This window comes from Ostrea edulis, chromosome 5 (genome assembly GCF_947568905.1).
Source record: "Ostrea edulis chromosome 5, xbOstEdul1.1, whole genome shotgun sequence".
NCBI classification, from domain to species: domain Eukaryota; kingdom Metazoa; phylum Mollusca; class Bivalvia; order Ostreida; family Ostreidae; genus Ostrea; species Ostrea edulis.
The window spans coordinates 11896217-11913823 of NC_079168.1; the positions used below are offsets into that span (position 1 = coordinate 11896217).

At 35.6% G+C, this 17607-nt stretch overlaps 2 protein-coding genes across 18 annotated transcripts in view; one reads left to right on the forward strand and one right to left on the reverse strand.

Annotated features, from left to right (window-relative positions):
• Positions 1–15718, forward strand: part of LOC125649271 (GTPase IMAP family member 4-like) — a 28728-nt gene extending 13010 nt beyond the window's left edge. For 2 of the 4 annotated variants that reach the window (XM_048876666.2, XM_056166688.1), the window contains exons 2-3: positions 13517–13584; positions 14740–15718. In XM_048876666.2, coding sequence (XP_048732623.1) covers positions 13569–13584; positions 14740–15428 — 705 coding nt within the window. In that variant the 5' untranslated portion in view covers positions 13517–13568 and the 3' untranslated portion in view covers positions 15429–15718. Of the gene's footprint in view, positions 1–7780; positions 7874–13516; positions 13585–14739 lie in introns of those variants that run through there. The other 2 variants (XM_048876667.2, XM_048876668.2) reach the window with 2 other exon arrangements.
• Positions 1005–13697, reverse strand: LOC125649269 (GTPase IMAP family member 4-like). 14 transcript variants are annotated; one of them, XM_056166680.1, is made up of 7 exons: positions 12612–13483; positions 7695–7856; positions 6731–6791; positions 4818–4921; positions 4310–4688; positions 3626–4005; positions 1005–1966 (listed from the first exon to the last, which is right to left on the reverse strand). In XM_056166680.1, exon 7 carries the CDS (start codon positions 1956–1958, stop codon positions 1137–1139), a length of 822 nt encoding a protein of 273 aa, XP_056022655.1. In that variant the 5' UTR covers positions 1959–1966; positions 3626–4005; positions 4310–4688; positions 4818–4921; positions 6731–6791; positions 7695–7856; positions 12612–13483; the 3' UTR covers positions 1005–1136. The 14 variants fall into 14 exon arrangements, 12 of the variants coding, with proteins under 12 accessions (XP_056022655.1, XP_056022657.1, XP_056022656.1 ...); XM_056166682.1 differs by lacking the exon at positions 4818–4921 and adding an exon at positions 11047–11216; XM_056166681.1 differs by lacking the exon at positions 12612–13483 and adding an exon at positions 11047–11621.
• Positions 15719–17607: the final 1889 nt, after the last annotated feature.

The following is a 17607-nucleotide window of genomic DNA, read 5'->3' on the forward strand; positions in this document are numbered from 1 at the left end:
CTGCTTCATACTTAAATATTTTATTGAAAAAGACATTAACGGCAAACTGACAACTCAGCTATATTACAAACGGGATGATTTCGGCTTCTCCATCGTCAACTTCCCATATTTATGTAACAATATTCCATTATCACCTGCATATGGTGTTTGTATCTCTTAACTGATTCGATACGCAAGACTTATTCTGCATATGGTTAGTTTTTAAATGGAGGCAAGCTACTGACAAACAAGTTGATGGTACAGGGGTTTCAACAGTTTCGATTGGAGTCAGCATTTCGCAAATTATATCGTAGTTATAACGATCTAGTTCGTCAATACAACCTACCATTGGGTCAAATGCTGTCTGACGTGTCTCATACCGATTGTTAGGCCGTTCTTGGCACACTGATTTTGACTACGGATAACTCCGTTTACCTGATCAAGATATAGGGCTCACGCCGGATGTGACCAGTCGACAGGGGAGGCTTACTCCTCGTAGGCATCTGATCCCACCTCTGGTATAGTCTGGGGTCCGTGTTTGCCCAACTCTCTATATTGTATTGCTTATAGGAGTTATTTTCACTTTTTATACATGACCTTCATGCTTGCTTTTAGGTGTTCTGGCTAAACCATGCTTAACATAATGACAAGATAATTATCGCATACCATTACATGTTACAATGCACTTTGGAATCGATGATGTCTTGTTTGTCCGATGGCCTCTCTGAAAACCACTGGTTTTCTGACAAAATCTCATATATCACTAGAACTTTGGCAATGACACTTCACCTGACCTTTGAGTATCTTCTATTATTTAAGAGGTCGATCAATTAGAATAACATCAAAGTCACCAGATCACTCACGAACTGATTGGAGTATGATATCTCAAATATAGTTTGAGGTTTAACATTTTTAAAAATTAACTTCAAAGGAAAAGTCTCCGTAACCGGGATTCAATCAATCAAGGTCCATAATCATAATTTAAGCCCCATTTGTCCTCCTGATTCAATAATTTGAGACAAGGCTAAAATGAAACAATGCTTTATAAAGATGCACTTTAATGCTTCTCCAGTTTCTCACCACAACATACATATGTAATACACACAATGGTAAAATTATTATAGAAATCTTAAAAATTGGAACACAGTGTTAAATTTTCAGGAAATGGAACATCCTGCACATCTGGGGTCTTTGAGGCCCTTCAGTTCATCATCTCGTGGAGACCTGCCTTCTGCCGCGTTATTTCTAACTGTTTCGAAAGCGTCGCTCTCAGATATACCTGGATTTTTTTTCATGTAATCATTTTTATCTTTCTCCAGAATTTTGGTTGCTTGGTCATAGAACTTATGTCTGTAATATTCTTTTCCTCGCTTCGAGTTTTCCTTGATGAGCTTCGTTAGCATATTATCAAATTTCTGCACACATTCTTTAGGTATTTCCTTTTTATCATCCCCAAAAATGACGTGCCTACCTCCACACTTTACGTTCAATTTGACGACTTCCGGGGCTTCTGCCAACAATTCATTTAGTTCGTTTTCGTCGTTTTCTAACTTGGTGATCACAAGAATCATGTATTCAAACGCGCTTTCCTCTAGTAATACATCTAGATTTTGAAGCATTTGCAAATCTTCTTTTGCGATTCTCTCTGATGCCGACAACACCAAGACAATGGCGTGAAATCCCGGAGACGTGCAATACAAACAGCGCTTGATATCGGTTTCTACATCTATTTTTTTCTGCATTTCCTGTGGTGAATTTACTCCTGGCGTGTCATAGATACGATACCGAAACCCGTCCCTAATAGCTGAACCATATTCACATCTCCTCGTGATAGAAGACCAACTTCGCTTGCTGACAAATTGTTTGGTTCCTAATATTCCATTTCCGCTGTGGCTTTTACCTGCACCAAGTTTTCCAATTAAGATGATTCGCCTTTCTTGCACGTTTTCTTTCAAAGATGGTAACGCCATTTGCGCCATAGAGCTTTCTGAAACAGAAGAGAAATATAATTGATGTGCTGCTTCCGGTTACTACAAGGACGTAAATGAGGTTAAAAGAATTACATGTATGTGTATGCTAAGCCAGATATAAAGCACTAGATGGCAAACACTCGATGCCTTGAATAGTCGGATGAACAAAGTAAATTCAAGGTCAAATACAAAAATCATATAAAGCACTAAAATGACCAATGATCTTTCTCGAGACAAGCGAATTAATTTTACATATAATATGGGGGTACAACTGAGACTGCAATTATTTTTCCGAGACGAAAGATGCCATATCAGACGGGTACTTCTTGTCTTTGGATTATCAGCACTTAAGTAGTGCTATGGCATGATTATTTTATTGAGTCATTTGCTATGGAATACAAATGAAAACTTATGCAATACAGATGTAAAATATACAATACAAACGAAACATACAATGCAAATGAAACATTACATTATAAAATACACAATACAAATGAAAAACTAGTTCTAATTGTAACGGGGACCGTTACAGATGTTCCCCAAACCTCCCCCAATTAAAAAGTGATGTCCTTGTGAATCTATAGGAAAAAATCATTGTATTTTAGCCTTTAATTACATGTAGTACGTTCAATATGGTCATTTCAGTACCAAGAAATGAAAGAAAGCGTTGCACGTGCATACACGCGCACGCGTGTATGATTCCGAATTTTTGTTGATGTCGTTCAACAGGCATTTGTATCATATACCCACAGTATGAATTTCATAACGTTTCCACCAAATATAAGGAAGTTATAGCGATTTTAAAATCGTCCAATCAGAAATCAGCACACGTGCATGCACGTGCTGAGCAGTAATTCTAACCACAGCAATTTGTAAGGAGTACCAAGATACATCTAAACCCCTAATATGAATAGAATTTGATGAAAAACAAAAACGTTATCGTCCTTTAAAAATTGAACATTTAAAAAACGTTGCACGCGCATGCGCGTGTGTGTTGGCATTTTTTGTTACACCAACATATAGATACACATATTGTCTACATATGCTGTGAATATCATCTCATTCGCTTCATAAATAAGATAGTTACAAACGTTTTAGCATTATCCAATCAAAATGAAGCGCACGTGCATGCGCGTGCAAATTGGTAATTTTGACCATGTAAATCAGTTAAGGGTCTCAATATCTACCTATGATATGAATTTCAAGCCATTTCAAAGAACAACAAAAAAGTTAGACTGATTCCAAAGTTAGCGTACAAATTTTGTAATGCGCGTGCACGCGCATGCGTGCGCGTGCTGGCAAAATAACTATTATTTTTCATATGTACAAATGATATACTATCATCCTATTTAGGTTTTATATCGCTTCCTTCAATATTCTGATTTTCCATTTTTTGTACCAAAATTGCAATGCACGTGCGCGCGCGTGCATGCACGTGCAAACAAAATGACTATCACTATGCACATCTACAAACGCTATACTATCATCCTGGAAAGTTTCATATCGATCCTTTTTGTAGTTTCTGAGAACACTACCGGACAAAAAAGTACCGGAGAAAAAGAATAATAATAAGAAACAGAGTAAAAACAATATGTTCCCAAACTTTGTTTGGGGAACATAATTATAGAGGGCGAAGCCCTCTCACGGCCCGAAAATAATGAAAAATTAAACCATACCTATGGAACTTGAAAAGCTTGGTACCAATGGCGTCGATTCGAATATTAGCGCGTGGACATGTATTCCTCCATTTTGAATCTCGTCTACCCTAGTTAATGTCGTTCTGAGATGTTACACATAAAATCCGTAAAAGCATGTAAATCTTATTTTCTTAATCATATATATAATCACTCCAAAATTAACGCCATGTTTTTTGTTGTGGTTCAAACGCTATGTTTGTAAATTTGCTAAATAACGACACTGAATATGACGTCACAATGTACTGTTTACATCAATTGCGTTATATTTCCCGCGTTCAATATATAGGCGGATCAAATGTCCAAAATTAGGATGCTTTGGTACAGCTCCGTCCGCGTGCTAACTTCGGGTTGTTTTTGTCCTGTTTTGGATATAGATAATAATGCCAAAACTTTTTTGCTTCGCCCTCAAATACGGTCACGCCGTAAACCATATTACAATACAAATGAAACATTATACAATAGAAACAAAGAATTATACAATACAAATGAGAGAAAAATACACACCATAGATAATGGAAAATATACAGTACAAATGAATAATTATAGAGGGCGAAGCCCTCTCACGGCGCGAAGGACAGTGAGAGCGGAGCTCTCCCTATAGGTAACACGTATATACATGTTTAAAAGGAAAATATAGGAAATAAATGAAAAATTAAACCATACCTATGGAACTTGAAAAGTTTGGTACCAATGGCGTCGATTCGAATATTAGCGCGTGGACATGTATTCCTCCATTTTGAATCTCGTCTACCTTAGTTCACGTCGTTCTGAGATGTTGCACATAAAATCCGTAAAAGCATGTAAATCTTATTTTCTTAATCATATATAATCACTCCACGATTAACGCCATGTTTTTTGTTGTGGTTCAAACGCTTTGTTTGTAAATTTGCTAAATAACGACGCTGAATATGACGTCACAATGTACTGTTTACATCAATTGCGTTATATTTCCCGCGTTCAATATAGAGGTGGTTCAAATGTCCAAAAATTAGGATGCTTTGATACAGCTCCGTCCGCGTGCTAACTTCGGGTTGTTTTTGTCCTGTTTTGGATATAGATACTAATGTCAAAACTTTTTTGCTTCGCCCTCAAACACGGTCACGCCGTAAAACATATTATTGAGATGTGGATGTAGGAAAATATAGGAAAATAATGAAAAATTAAACCATACCTATGGAACTTGAAAATTTTGGTACTAATGGCGTCGATTCGAATATTAGCGCGTTGACATGTATTTCTCCATTTTGAATCTCGTCTGCCCTAGTTCACGTCGTTCTGAGATGTTACATAAAATCGTAAAAGCATGTAAATCTTATTTTCTTAATCATATATAATCACTCCACGATTAACGCCATGTTTGTTGTTGTGGTTTAAACGCTATGTCTGTAAATTTGCTAAATAACGACGCTGAATATGACGTCACAATGTATTGCTTACATCAATTGCGTTATATTTCCCGCGTTCAATATATAGGCGGATCAAATATCCAACATTAGGATGCTTTGATACAGCTCCGTCCTCGTGCTAACTTCGGGTTGTTTTTGTTCTGTTTTGGATATAGATACTAATGCCAACATTTGTTTGCTTCGCCCTCAAACACGGTCACACAATAACACATATCTAGACGCGGATTGTAGTTCTAATTGTAAGAGGGACCATTACAGATGTTCTCCAAACGTCTCCCATTTACAAAGTGGTGTCATTTTATTTAATTAAATTCTATTAAAACGTTCAAATTACATATGTACACTTTAATTTAAGACAGTAAACTTTATTTTCTTGAGTTATAAGAGAGCTGTGAAAGTTAAAGCATTATCCAGTCAAAATCAACTGGACGTGCATGCACTATGAGTTGCTGCTCAGTAATTTTGACCTTGTAATTCCATCTCAAGCTAGAGCAAATAAATTCATTGAAAAGCAAGAAAGGTGTAGACGTTTAAGCATTATCCAATCATAACTACTGCCAATTGTAACGGACACCGTTACAGACCCCTCCCCCAGAACGTCCCCTATTTACAAAGTGGTGTCATTTTCTTTGATTAAGTTCTACTGAAACGTTCAAAATGCACTTTAATTTAAAGAAATACAACTGTCACTTTGATTAAATAGCTCTGTAAGTTAAAACATCATCAAATCAAAATCAAATGAACGTGCATGTACTTGATGGTCAGTAATTTTGACAATGTCAATCTGTTCAGAGTCTCAATTAATGTGTAAAACTTATACGGTACCAATTTTGATGCAGCAGATGCGCATTTCGACAAATAATGTCACTTCAGTGATGCTCAACCGAAATGTTTGAAATCCGAAATCTACACTAATATTTTCAAAGTAATTCATTAAAAATTAAGAAAGTTTTAAACGTTTCAGCATTATCCAATCAATAGTAAAGGTACGTGCATGCGCGTCGATATACATACATGCAATTTTTACCATGCCAATCAATTAAGCGTCTCATTATGTACGTATATTATGACTTTCAGTCCATTTCATATTGAAACCATTCAGTTATTGCTGTTTAAGTATCGTCGAATCAAAATTCAGTGCAAATTTCAACTTTTCTGGCATAGTGGTTTTTGAGGAAAATATTTTAAAGATTTCCCTGTATATTCGTATGAAAATCTTCAATTATCTACAATTGTTACCACGCCCTATACCCATGTTACGGGGTTGCAAACCGGTTCTAATGACCACACAGACCATCCGTGACAGGTTATGAGTTTATTGAAGAAATAAATCTATTTCTGACATGTAAATAGCAGCTCTGAAACATAATAAACAATTATAAGCATACACAATCACACACCACATAAAATATACAAATACTAGGGAAATAATTTCAATACAATGAACACAAAATTATTCGTCCATTATTTTGTGTAAAGTTAAAGAAAAATTATAAAATAACATTTAAATCTCAAAATGAGGCTCTTTACCCATAATGCATTTAAATATAATAAATCTTATCATTTATGACATTTATGCAAACTAAATGGTAAAGTACACATCGAACACACACAAAAGAAATTATATGACAAATACAAGTTAGACATCACAGAAATACATACAAAACAATGATCTTACCAGATATATGGTACCAGAGCCAAAATATCAAAAATAGGAAGATAACTGATTTTCAAGGAACCTGTATAAAATATTAATTCTATTTTACTCCTTTGTTAAATATGAAATAAAGTACATAATTTCATTTCTTTCATTCATTAACACATTCACACCAATTAATATGTTAAGATTCATTTTCTTACCTCAAGTCAGAAAAAAGATGTCAAAAGATATGCAAAGAAAACCACCCTTCAACACTCTGCTAGTGAATACAACTGACTATCTAAAAATCCAACAGAACTCACAAAACCCATGACATATAACCTTTGACACTAAGCTTAGCCAACCAAAATGAATTAAATAGACCATGAACAACAACTGCATGCATGGTTTAATCATAAGGAAAGCCATTAAGGTCATAATTACATTACTACATATCTAAATAGAGAAATATGGAAGACCATTATATAATCCAATAAAAGTTTATGTTTTGCAACTTACATATTTTATTTACACTAATATAAAATAAATTATTGATATTAATTCACCCTACTACACCCATAAAACCATGATTTGAACAAACTTGAATCTGCATTATATAAGAAAGACTTCCTGGAAATTTCAATTTTTCTGCCTAGTGGTTGTTGAGAGATAATGCCATTCACTCTACAACACAGCATCCGTGAATAGGAACGTAACATACGCAAGATGTCTGTCTGCAATTCAAATCAAGATCACAGGGAGAATAGGCAATCATGAAAAAGTTAAAGATAACAAACACTGATCAATCTTGTAGTTATAAAATCCAGAACAGGTCGTACAATAAAAGAACAAATAACGGGGATTCTATTCTAATACACGGATAAGTCCATGATAAATGTAGATGCTAGTTATTCTTCTGATCGCTGATCTGATGATTTTCCGCTGAAAACATTTAACACAACCATCTTAAGACAATTCTAAATCACTGAAGATCCATACTTACATACAAAACAATATTAGAAATGGTAGCTGTAGCATTCAAGTTCACCATCTGCTGACATCCTGCCAAACGTTCAGCCGACGTGTGTGTAATGTATGTGCACGCCCTGTCTACAACATACACCATTACTCACAGCTGCTGCCAAGGGTTGGATATATGTTACCGCTGAACAGGGTAAGATAGGAAGTATTAAAATAGCAATTTTAAAATGTTACATACCAATATTTGTAATGTTTTAAACTATTTATTTGATTATTTGACTCCATAAGCACTCTAAAATGTCCAGAATTCTCTGCGACACTGAAAACAAAACGGAAGGCATATATATGTAACAAGCAATTCACTGCTGTCTTTTTTATCTGCTCGGCGACAACAGACTGTACACAATGGCGTGATTGATATTTTCTCTATCCAACGAGTTCATAAATCGCCATTTCAACGAGTTGGATGGAGCAAATATCAAATCAGGCAATTATATAATTATTTTCTAGATATCTCTGCGCTTTGTATCACTTTGGTATCACTGCTTTTCGTGTTCTTATGCGAGAAAAACTAGTAGTGCGAGAAAAATTATAGAGTCACACGAATTTTTATTCATACCTAAATGAATTATATATGAATGAAATTTATTATAGAATGCATTGAAATTATGAAACTTAATTATATTTAGATCTGTGAAATTAGCTACTTGTAACTGGCTACTTAAACAGAGAAACGTTTACTACTACTATCAGCCTACTTGTAACTGGAAAGGTTAGCTGAAAGTAAATTAGTAACCAGCGAATTAAAAAGTCAGTAAACCTATCTACTAGTAGCCAACTACTATAGGAAATAAAAGCTAACTACTGATAGCTAGCTACAAAAACCCCCAAGTTACTGAGTTTACTCTAGCCAGCTACTATAGGGAATAAAGGCTAACTACTGATAGCTAGCTACAAAAACACATTACTGAGTTTATTTTAGTCAGCTACTATAGGGAATAAAGGCTAACGACTGATAGCTAGCTAGAAAAACAGGTTACTGAGTTTACTCTAGGCAGCTACTATAGGGAATAAAGGCTAACGACTGATAGCTAGCTAGAAAAACAGGTTACTGAGTTTACTCTAGGCAGCTACTATAGGGAATAAAGGCTAACTACTGATAGCTAGCTACAAAAACAGGTGACTGGGTTTACTCTAGTCAGCTACTATAGGGAATAAAGGCTAACTACTGATAGCTAGCTACAAAAACAGGTTACTGGGTTTACTCTAGTCAGCTACTATAGGGAATAAAGACTAACTACTGATAGCTAGCTACAAAAACAGGTTACTGAGTTTACTCTAGTCAGCTACTATAGGGAATAAAGGCTAACTACTGATAGCTAGCTACAAAAACAGGTTACTGAGTTTACTCTAGTCAGCTACTATAGGGAATAAAGACTAACTACTGATAGCTAGCTACAAAAACAGGTTACTGAGTTTACTCTAGCCAACTACTATAGGGAATAAAGACTAAGTACTGATAGCTAGTTACACAAAAACAACAGGTTGCTGGGTTTACTCTAGTCAGCTACTATAGGGAATAAAGGCTAACTACTGATAGCAAACTACAAAAAACCAGGTTGCTGGGTTCACTCTAGTCAGCTACTACAGGGAATAAAGGCTAACTACTGATAGCTACCTACAAAAACAAGTTACTGGGTTTACTCCAGCCAGCTACTATGCGGAATAAAGACTAACAACTGCTAGCTAGCTACAAGAAACAGGTTACTGAGTTTACTCTAGTCAGCTACTATGCGGAATAAAGAGTAACAACTGATAGCTAGCTACAAAAACACAACAAGTTGTTGGATTTACTCTAGCCGGCTACTATAGGGAATAAAGGGCTAACTACTGATAGCTAGCAACAGAAACGGGTTACTGAGATTACTCCAGCCAGCTACTAAAGGGAATAAAGACTAACGACTTATAGCTAGCTACAGAAACAGGTTATTGAGTTTACTCTAGCCAGCTACTAGAAGAATAAAGACTAACTACTGATAGCTAGCTACAAAAAACATTAACAACTGGTTGCTGGGTTTACTCTAGCCAGCTACAATAGGAAATAAAAACTAACTACTGATAGCTAGCTACAAAAACAGATTACTGAGTTTACTCTAGCCAGCTAGTGTAGGGAATACTGACTAACTACTGATAGCTAGCTATAAAAACAAATTACTGAGTTTACTCTAGCCAGCTACTATAGGGAATAAAGGCTAACTACTGATAGCTAGCTACAAAAACAGGTTACTGGGTTTACTCTAGTCAGCTACTATAGGGAATAAAGACTAACTACTGATAGCTAGCTACAAAAACAGGTTACTGGGTTTACTCTAGCCAGCTACTATAGGGAATAAAGACTAACTACTGATAGCTAGCTACAAAAAAACCCCAACAGGTTGCTGGGTTAACTCTAACCAGCTACTATAGGGAATAAAAACTAACTACTGATAGCTAGCTACAAAAACAGGTTACTGAGTTTACTCTAGTCAGCTACATGTTCAGAGGCGACACTCTCATTCTGTTATTATACTCCTCCTAGGCACCTGATCCCATCTCTGGTATATCCAGGGGTCTGTGTTTGCCCAACTCTCTATTTTGTATTTCTATAGGAGTTATGACATTGATCATTGTCTGTTATCTTCACCATTACATTATATATACATAATATATACACTCCAACTGCCCTTTCAAAATACGACATTCTTCAAAACCATGCTTCCGTTTTAGACACATTTACTATCTCAGTCAATGGGTCGGATGAATATGAGTAACTGTACCTATACTGGATTCCTAGATTTCATAAAAACCATCACAAACAAAAATACATTGCTGGATCCTGTAAATGTTCTACAAAGCCCCTACTGTCTGTTAGTTTAGAGGAGCTAGTTTTGTCGTAAAATGTTCATTAAATGGAAAGGTGACGATAATGAACAGTACTCAATCTCATAACTCCTATAAGGAATTCAAAATTATGAGCTGGGCAAACACGGATCCCTGGACACACTAGAGGTGGGATCAGTTTCCTAGGAGGAGTAAGCATCCCCTGTTGACCGGTCACACCCGCCGTGAGCCCTATATCGTGACCAGGTAAACGGAGTGATCAAACATTGACAATATTTTGTAGATTGTCTGAGAACTGACTGAAGCTACACACAATGCATTTTTCACTGAACTTAATAGATTGCTTCTGGTTAATAAATAATAATGACATTCCTAAAGTAAAACTGTGTGGTCGACAACTAGCAATGTGTACATATCTTGATTTACACAAGTAACTTGTAATAAGTATAAGAGGAATATTAAAATCTCGATTAAGACATATTAACTCCGTTTACCTGATCAGGATATGGGGCTCACGGCGGGTGTGACCGGTCAACAGGGGATGCTTACTCCTCCTAGGCACCTGATCCCACCTCTGGTGTGTCCAGGGTTCCGTGTTTGCCCAACTATCTATTTTGTATTGCTTGTAGGAGTTATGAGATTGATCACTGTTCGTTATCTTCACCTTGCATTAAAAGAAAAGTATGTACCACTTATCTATATGTGTTCAGTTTAGTCCTTACCACATGCAAATCTTCAATATCTAAACAAAAACTCTGTAAACCAAGATGGTCCTCACTTGAAAATTGTGGGAGGAGTTCGCCGGACATATTATTAACCCTCCATATAACAATAATTTTCAAATAAAGGGGAAAAACTCCAGCAAGAGAGGTCGAAATGGATCAATATTGCAATATGATCTAGGGTGATCCACAATGAAGCTACATAGCAAGTTTCAGCTTGATATGTGACAGAGAAGTGAAATTAGAAACAGAAAACCCGAACGGACGGACGTACAGACATCGTTGTACCATAAAACGTTCCGTCTAAAGACGGGCGTATAAAAACTAATCATGCGCAGAACATGCCTGACAACGAGAGACATAACTACCATATACACGTGATCATGAAATATTCAACACGTTGATAAAGGTGCACTGTAACATTTAAATTGATTAAAGGAAGTGAACATGAAAAAATATTTGTTGCATGATAAACTTAAAAGACTTTCTGAAACTATATAGTGTGGTCTGAATCTAATTTGCTTGTTTCTATTATGAGATTTAATCAATTGAACCCTCTAAGTTAATGGAGGTCATCCATTATTTCCCAGCATGCATCTGTGCTCTGACGTAGATAAGACACATTTGCTGTAATTGACTGGGTCACTGTTATACAGCAGAAGTTTATGGATTCATATTAGAATTGATGGGTAAGGTTTTGGAGCAAACAGAATTGAAATCAAATCTAATTACAATGCGTTAAGAAGGCGGGGGAAAAAACACTCCCACAAAATATATCCAGCTCCTCCAACTTTTGAAATTACTCAGATGCACAGTATATTTTAAGATGCCAAATCAATTAATTTCATTAGATTTTAAAATATTTCGTGATAATTAAGGTGACTGTGTCATAAAAGTACTGCAATATAGGCATGTAATTTATAAATTTTATAATAATTAATGTACATGGACCACACATAAATTTCGGAGATGCAATTTACAATTATATTATTTATTTACATTAAAAACATACTTATTCAGAATCTCTCTCACAGTGTGAGGTTTCAAGAAATCCTTCATAATTGCAGTGCTCTTTAGGAAATGCTCCCCTAATTTGTGTCACAACAAATGAGGGTAAAACTACTCCGAGTTTTCCCCCAAGGGGCTGACCGTGTCTGACCTAGTTAATAAACTGTCTGTAGGCCATAAATCTTCATAGCATGTCTGCAACAGAATTGTTACTGTATTCCATCACGTGTGTGTGTAATTGGAAATGTTTACACACAAATACCATGTTGTGTTTAGATTTTAATACATGTGAATACAGAAAGTATTTTTCATTTTCATGTTTTTCTTACTTGTTTAACAAGTTGTTTTCCCAGTCCTCTCAGACCCTTCCTCTCTGGATACATAAATCCATGGCTAAATGTAAGCTGTATCAATTATAACAGGACTTAGACACACCATGTCAAAATATGGGTGTAGAGAACCACACTTTATGTGTATATCCATGTAATCTGACACAAAATGTTCAAACTCATGACAACAAAGACACCCCTTGAATGTACATAGCTGCAATTTCCACAAGCACACCGATCAAGGAAAATTCCCCTCATTAAAATCAACTGCTGGTGAAGAAGTATAATTCTGAGAAACAATTTCTCCCACTGTAACATCAGGTTCAAACTTAATTCACTATCTGCGGATGACATTTTAATGTTGATGATTACAATGTGCCAAATACACAATATGTCCTACTGATGTCAGCATCAGTGCTGCCCTCTAGTGGATGCTAAGAGATAATCCAGCAGGGAGGTAATATTTTTTTTCAATGTGGCAGCTCCCAAGGATTCAAAAGATTAGTCAATCTTTATTAAATATCTCCCTACTGAAGAAAGCTACATCTTAATGATTTTCAGAATTGATTTTATACATCAAAATGACAAATTAAAACCCATTGTCACTTTTTCATGTTCACTTCCTTTAACAAAAGATTTCTCCTGAATAGCGTACCATCATTACATTACATTTACATAAGCGAATCTGCATTTGACATTCAAGAAATGCACGCTAAAGAAATAAAATGCATGAGAGTAAAAGTAGTTACGATGTACTTCAGTGGAAGGAAGTTATTTCAATATCCGTTGTATTGACACTGGGTAAGACATGTTTAAAAAAAAAAAGAAAAAAAAAAAAAAAAAGATTACACATCTACATTTGTGAAACCGGAAAACTCGGTAATTTATCAATGGTTTGCTTTTAGTTTGGTCTATAAATAGCATCTGTGAAGAAGAGGCAGAAGACCAGGCAGCGAGATGTCTGCACTGGGAGGTACGTAAGGAGTGGTATGCTCTTTATCATGGTTATTATAAGTTTATAGAGTATCTGGTGTTGTGTTTTATTCGAATCTTGCTCTGTCAGGGATCTTGTACCGCTTGCTTTTCTTCCTCATTTTACGTGACGGTGCTCCCGAAATAAATATTGTTATGAATGTGCAGACATATTGTTTAAAGCTGACATGCAGTTATAAACACACTGCAAATTGTTTTTGAACACGTCCGTAATACACAACTCTTATATAAACTGTGTATACTCTACTATGTCTGTTGTACTTGATTCAATAAATACGTACAGCACTACAAGTACAATGTGCGTGTACAGTTTGAAGATTCTGTAGCCTCAAAACTTCCCAATGGGACGTTGAGCAATACTGTAAAGCAAATAATATGCTATTGGAATGCATGTCAACGCAGATATGCACCCAGATACACTTTGAATGTAAAACACATAAAAATGAATGTTTTAACAAAGTTCTAATAGTTCGTTAAAGCACCTCTTATGAAGTATTATTTTAACATCGAAATGGTGATACAAGCTCTCAATTTCTTATATGAATTTTTCTGATTTTTCTGAAAGTATAAAAAGGATGTTTATTTTGCAACTAAGATATTCTAAAGTCCAAATTTTCCTGTGATTATGCTGCGATATAATTTTCAAAACATTCATTATTATAGGCATATTCAGAGATTAAAAAATCTTAAATAAGAATTAATTTAAATCCAAGACATTGGTTGTGCTTTATTTATTTTGTGATAGCCTATTTTACCTATATACGCAGAAGAATTCCCTGTTGCCATAGCAATTTAAGATTCTAAACGAAGTTTTTAGTTAAGACACTCTTAGTTTAAGATTTTTATAAGTTCTTTGTGTAATCCATTTTTAAAGTTAGCAATCTTAGTTAAGTCCAAATCTTAATTTTTAAGTTTTGACTTAAGTTTAAGACAGTTTCATGATCCCAGAGCCAGACCTTTCTGAAGTAGGTACCAAGACCTTTGACCTTCTTATCAGAATCTTTATTTAACCTTGGTTATATCTTTTGACCCAAGGGGGGTAGGGTAAGTAGAGTCATGCTTCCTGGCGAGTTATAATGTCTTGCAACAATTTTTGCAAATAAGGAGAGATATAATTGGTTATTTTCTCTTACAGGTGTAGAGATGGAACAAGAGCCATCCAACCCCGAGGGAACACCGGAAGTCGATGTATCTCGAGTTCTTGTCGTCGGAGGAATAGGACACGGTAAAAGTTCTTTCATTAATACTGTCTTGGGGGAAGACAAATGTGCGTTTGGAGATACTTGGGCAGTCGACAAAACAATTACTAAAGATATAGAGGAGGTGGATTTCCAACGGAAAAATGATATAATAACGTTTATCGATACACCGTCACTGAAGACGCTGAAGTCAAATTCTAAATTCCTGGACCTTTACAAGACTGGATTCCATGCCATTGTGATCGTATATTCGATAAAATCATACATACATCCTTCATCATCCGTGTTAAAAGAAGTCCGAAAACTTTTTGGAGATGAAGTCTTTCGTCACGTGCTGATTATATTAACGTGTGAAGACTACTTGGGAGATTCCACGGTGGATGAATTCTTGAATGCCAATACAGAATTGAAACATTTCGTGGATAGAACAAGAGACAAGCCTGTTGCAATATGTAACACAGTTGAAAAGAACAGTACAGAAGCAAATGAGCAAAGAGCTCGATGTTTGGTTTACCTCGAGTCTGTTCTCAGAAAAAATGAAGAACCTTTGAAAGAGATTGAAAAATGTTCGTGTTGTAGGAAGTGTTTTTCTTGGTTTACAGATATCGTGAATATCAACAGATGAATTTCAATTGCAAACAAGAAGCAACTAATCAATCATGTACAGAGTCATTTAAGGATAGGAAATGTCTGTAGTACGTTTTTGATATTTAGCAATGTGCAAGTCTTCATACTTTATTGAAACTCGAGAGCATTTTATTACTCTTTTTCCAGTTTGCATAAGACATTCGCACGAAATATTTCTTGATTTAGTATAATGAATAACAATGAATAGTGGTAAAAAATTCACTTCAAAATCAATGATTGTTCTTCTAAGAGACTGGTTTTAATTAAAATGCCTAGTTAGGTTTCAAATATTGTTTTCTTGTAGCTCAGACCTTGGTTTTTGGGAGTTGAACTATGTTCAATCTCCCTGGGTCATCACGCACTTTTCTGCGCAGTAATTTGTATTGATTTGTATAGTGGTCGTCAGCGGGGGTTCTGTGTCAGCTGATTTACTCCTAAGTAAATCAACATAAACTTTTATAAACATCCGCCATTAAATAATCCATGTAACTTTTCTGAATTAATCTAATTTTGATAATTGACATGTAAATAAATGCAATGATATTGTATTCAAATCAATTTGAATACAAGATTTCGATCAAATTGATACTGATAGACATAGAAAAATAAAAGATAAGGTTGAAAATTGTCGTTTGTAGCGCAGCGTCACCTATAAACATTGATAGGGAAACGAACGACAACTGCACACAAGCCCTATTGACACCGTGGCGCGAAATATCGAATATGGTGCGAAACCTCAGAAAATTTACAAGAAATAACTCTACAACATTGTGTATGTGTATATATTTGGTTTTTTTTTTAATGTGATATAAAAAATGCTTGATGTTACATGTAGATTGAATTAAAACACGTCATTCCCAGTCAACAACTTTCGATTGGGATCGGAATACGAAATAAAATTTCTTATATCCGGTGGCAAAGTGAAACTTCTTCATGCTTCAAGTTATTGAATTACGTAGTAATTGCACGTTACACATTAGAGAACTGTTCCTTTTAATAAAGAAAGTCACAAAATAGATACAAAATGAGTGTACCTTATTCATTACTGTTACCGAGCTTTCGTCGACTATAATCTCGAAATGGCGTGTTTCGCTGCGCTTGACGGTAAGGTCCACATTTTCTACGTGAGTAGTGTGATATTTGTTTATGAATTTTTTGCGCATACATGGTATGTCTCGGCTAGGAATAATGGAAACTTTCTCACCTATGTATGTAAAGACATATCAATATCTATTTTTAAAAATGTAGAACACTTTTATCAAATGACAATGTTTGAAAACGCTTAGAGCCCCGATGTCAGAATTTCCTTTTCCAAGACATCAATATGTCAAATTCATTATCCTTTTTGAATAGTATGTACCATATTTTGTACCAGTTATCCATTTTGAATCCCTATTACAATGGGATTTTGCTGCACTCTGTAATGTTTGAGTGGATGTCATGAGTGTGTGTCAAACAGAAATTTTAAGAGCATGGGATAAGGTGCTGCCATGTATTACTTCACTATCAAAGTTTAACCCAGTTGCCACAATGTTGAATTTATGCTGCAAAAAGGATTGGAAATTGCTCTGGTCAAAACACATTGTTTATTTGTCTACAGATAAAAGAGACATGAGGATTCTCCCTCACAAACTGAAAAAAAAAATAGTTATGGATCTTGTACATGTATAGTTGTGTCGCCTGCGTTACACGCAGTGGCGACATATAGGGATCACTATCCGTCGTCCTGCGTCGTCGTCTGGCGTCGTTGTCTGGCGTCGTCGTCGTCACAAAAAAATTATGTCACAGTTTTCTCAAGAACCACATGGGGCAACTCCCTGATATTTGGCACAGAGCATCAGTGTGGCCAACTGTATTGTGTAAGACATTTTCGAATCTGTCGCTTATCAACTTCCTGTTTGCCGGGACTTAGAATTACTTTTTCAACATTATACGTGATATATTACATATAGAATGAACTAGCAGGCGACACATGTCTTCCGGGGAAGACTTAATACTGAGTTTATTAATCACTATAGATTTCCAGCATCACAAGTCTGATTCCACTATATGCTTTCCATACTGTCAGGTTCATTCACCCCCTGTTTGAGCCACAGTATAATATCCCAAATACCTTGGCAATAAATAACATTATTTGACTATTGTTTCATTTTTAGCGGAGTTGCGATGAAGTCGAA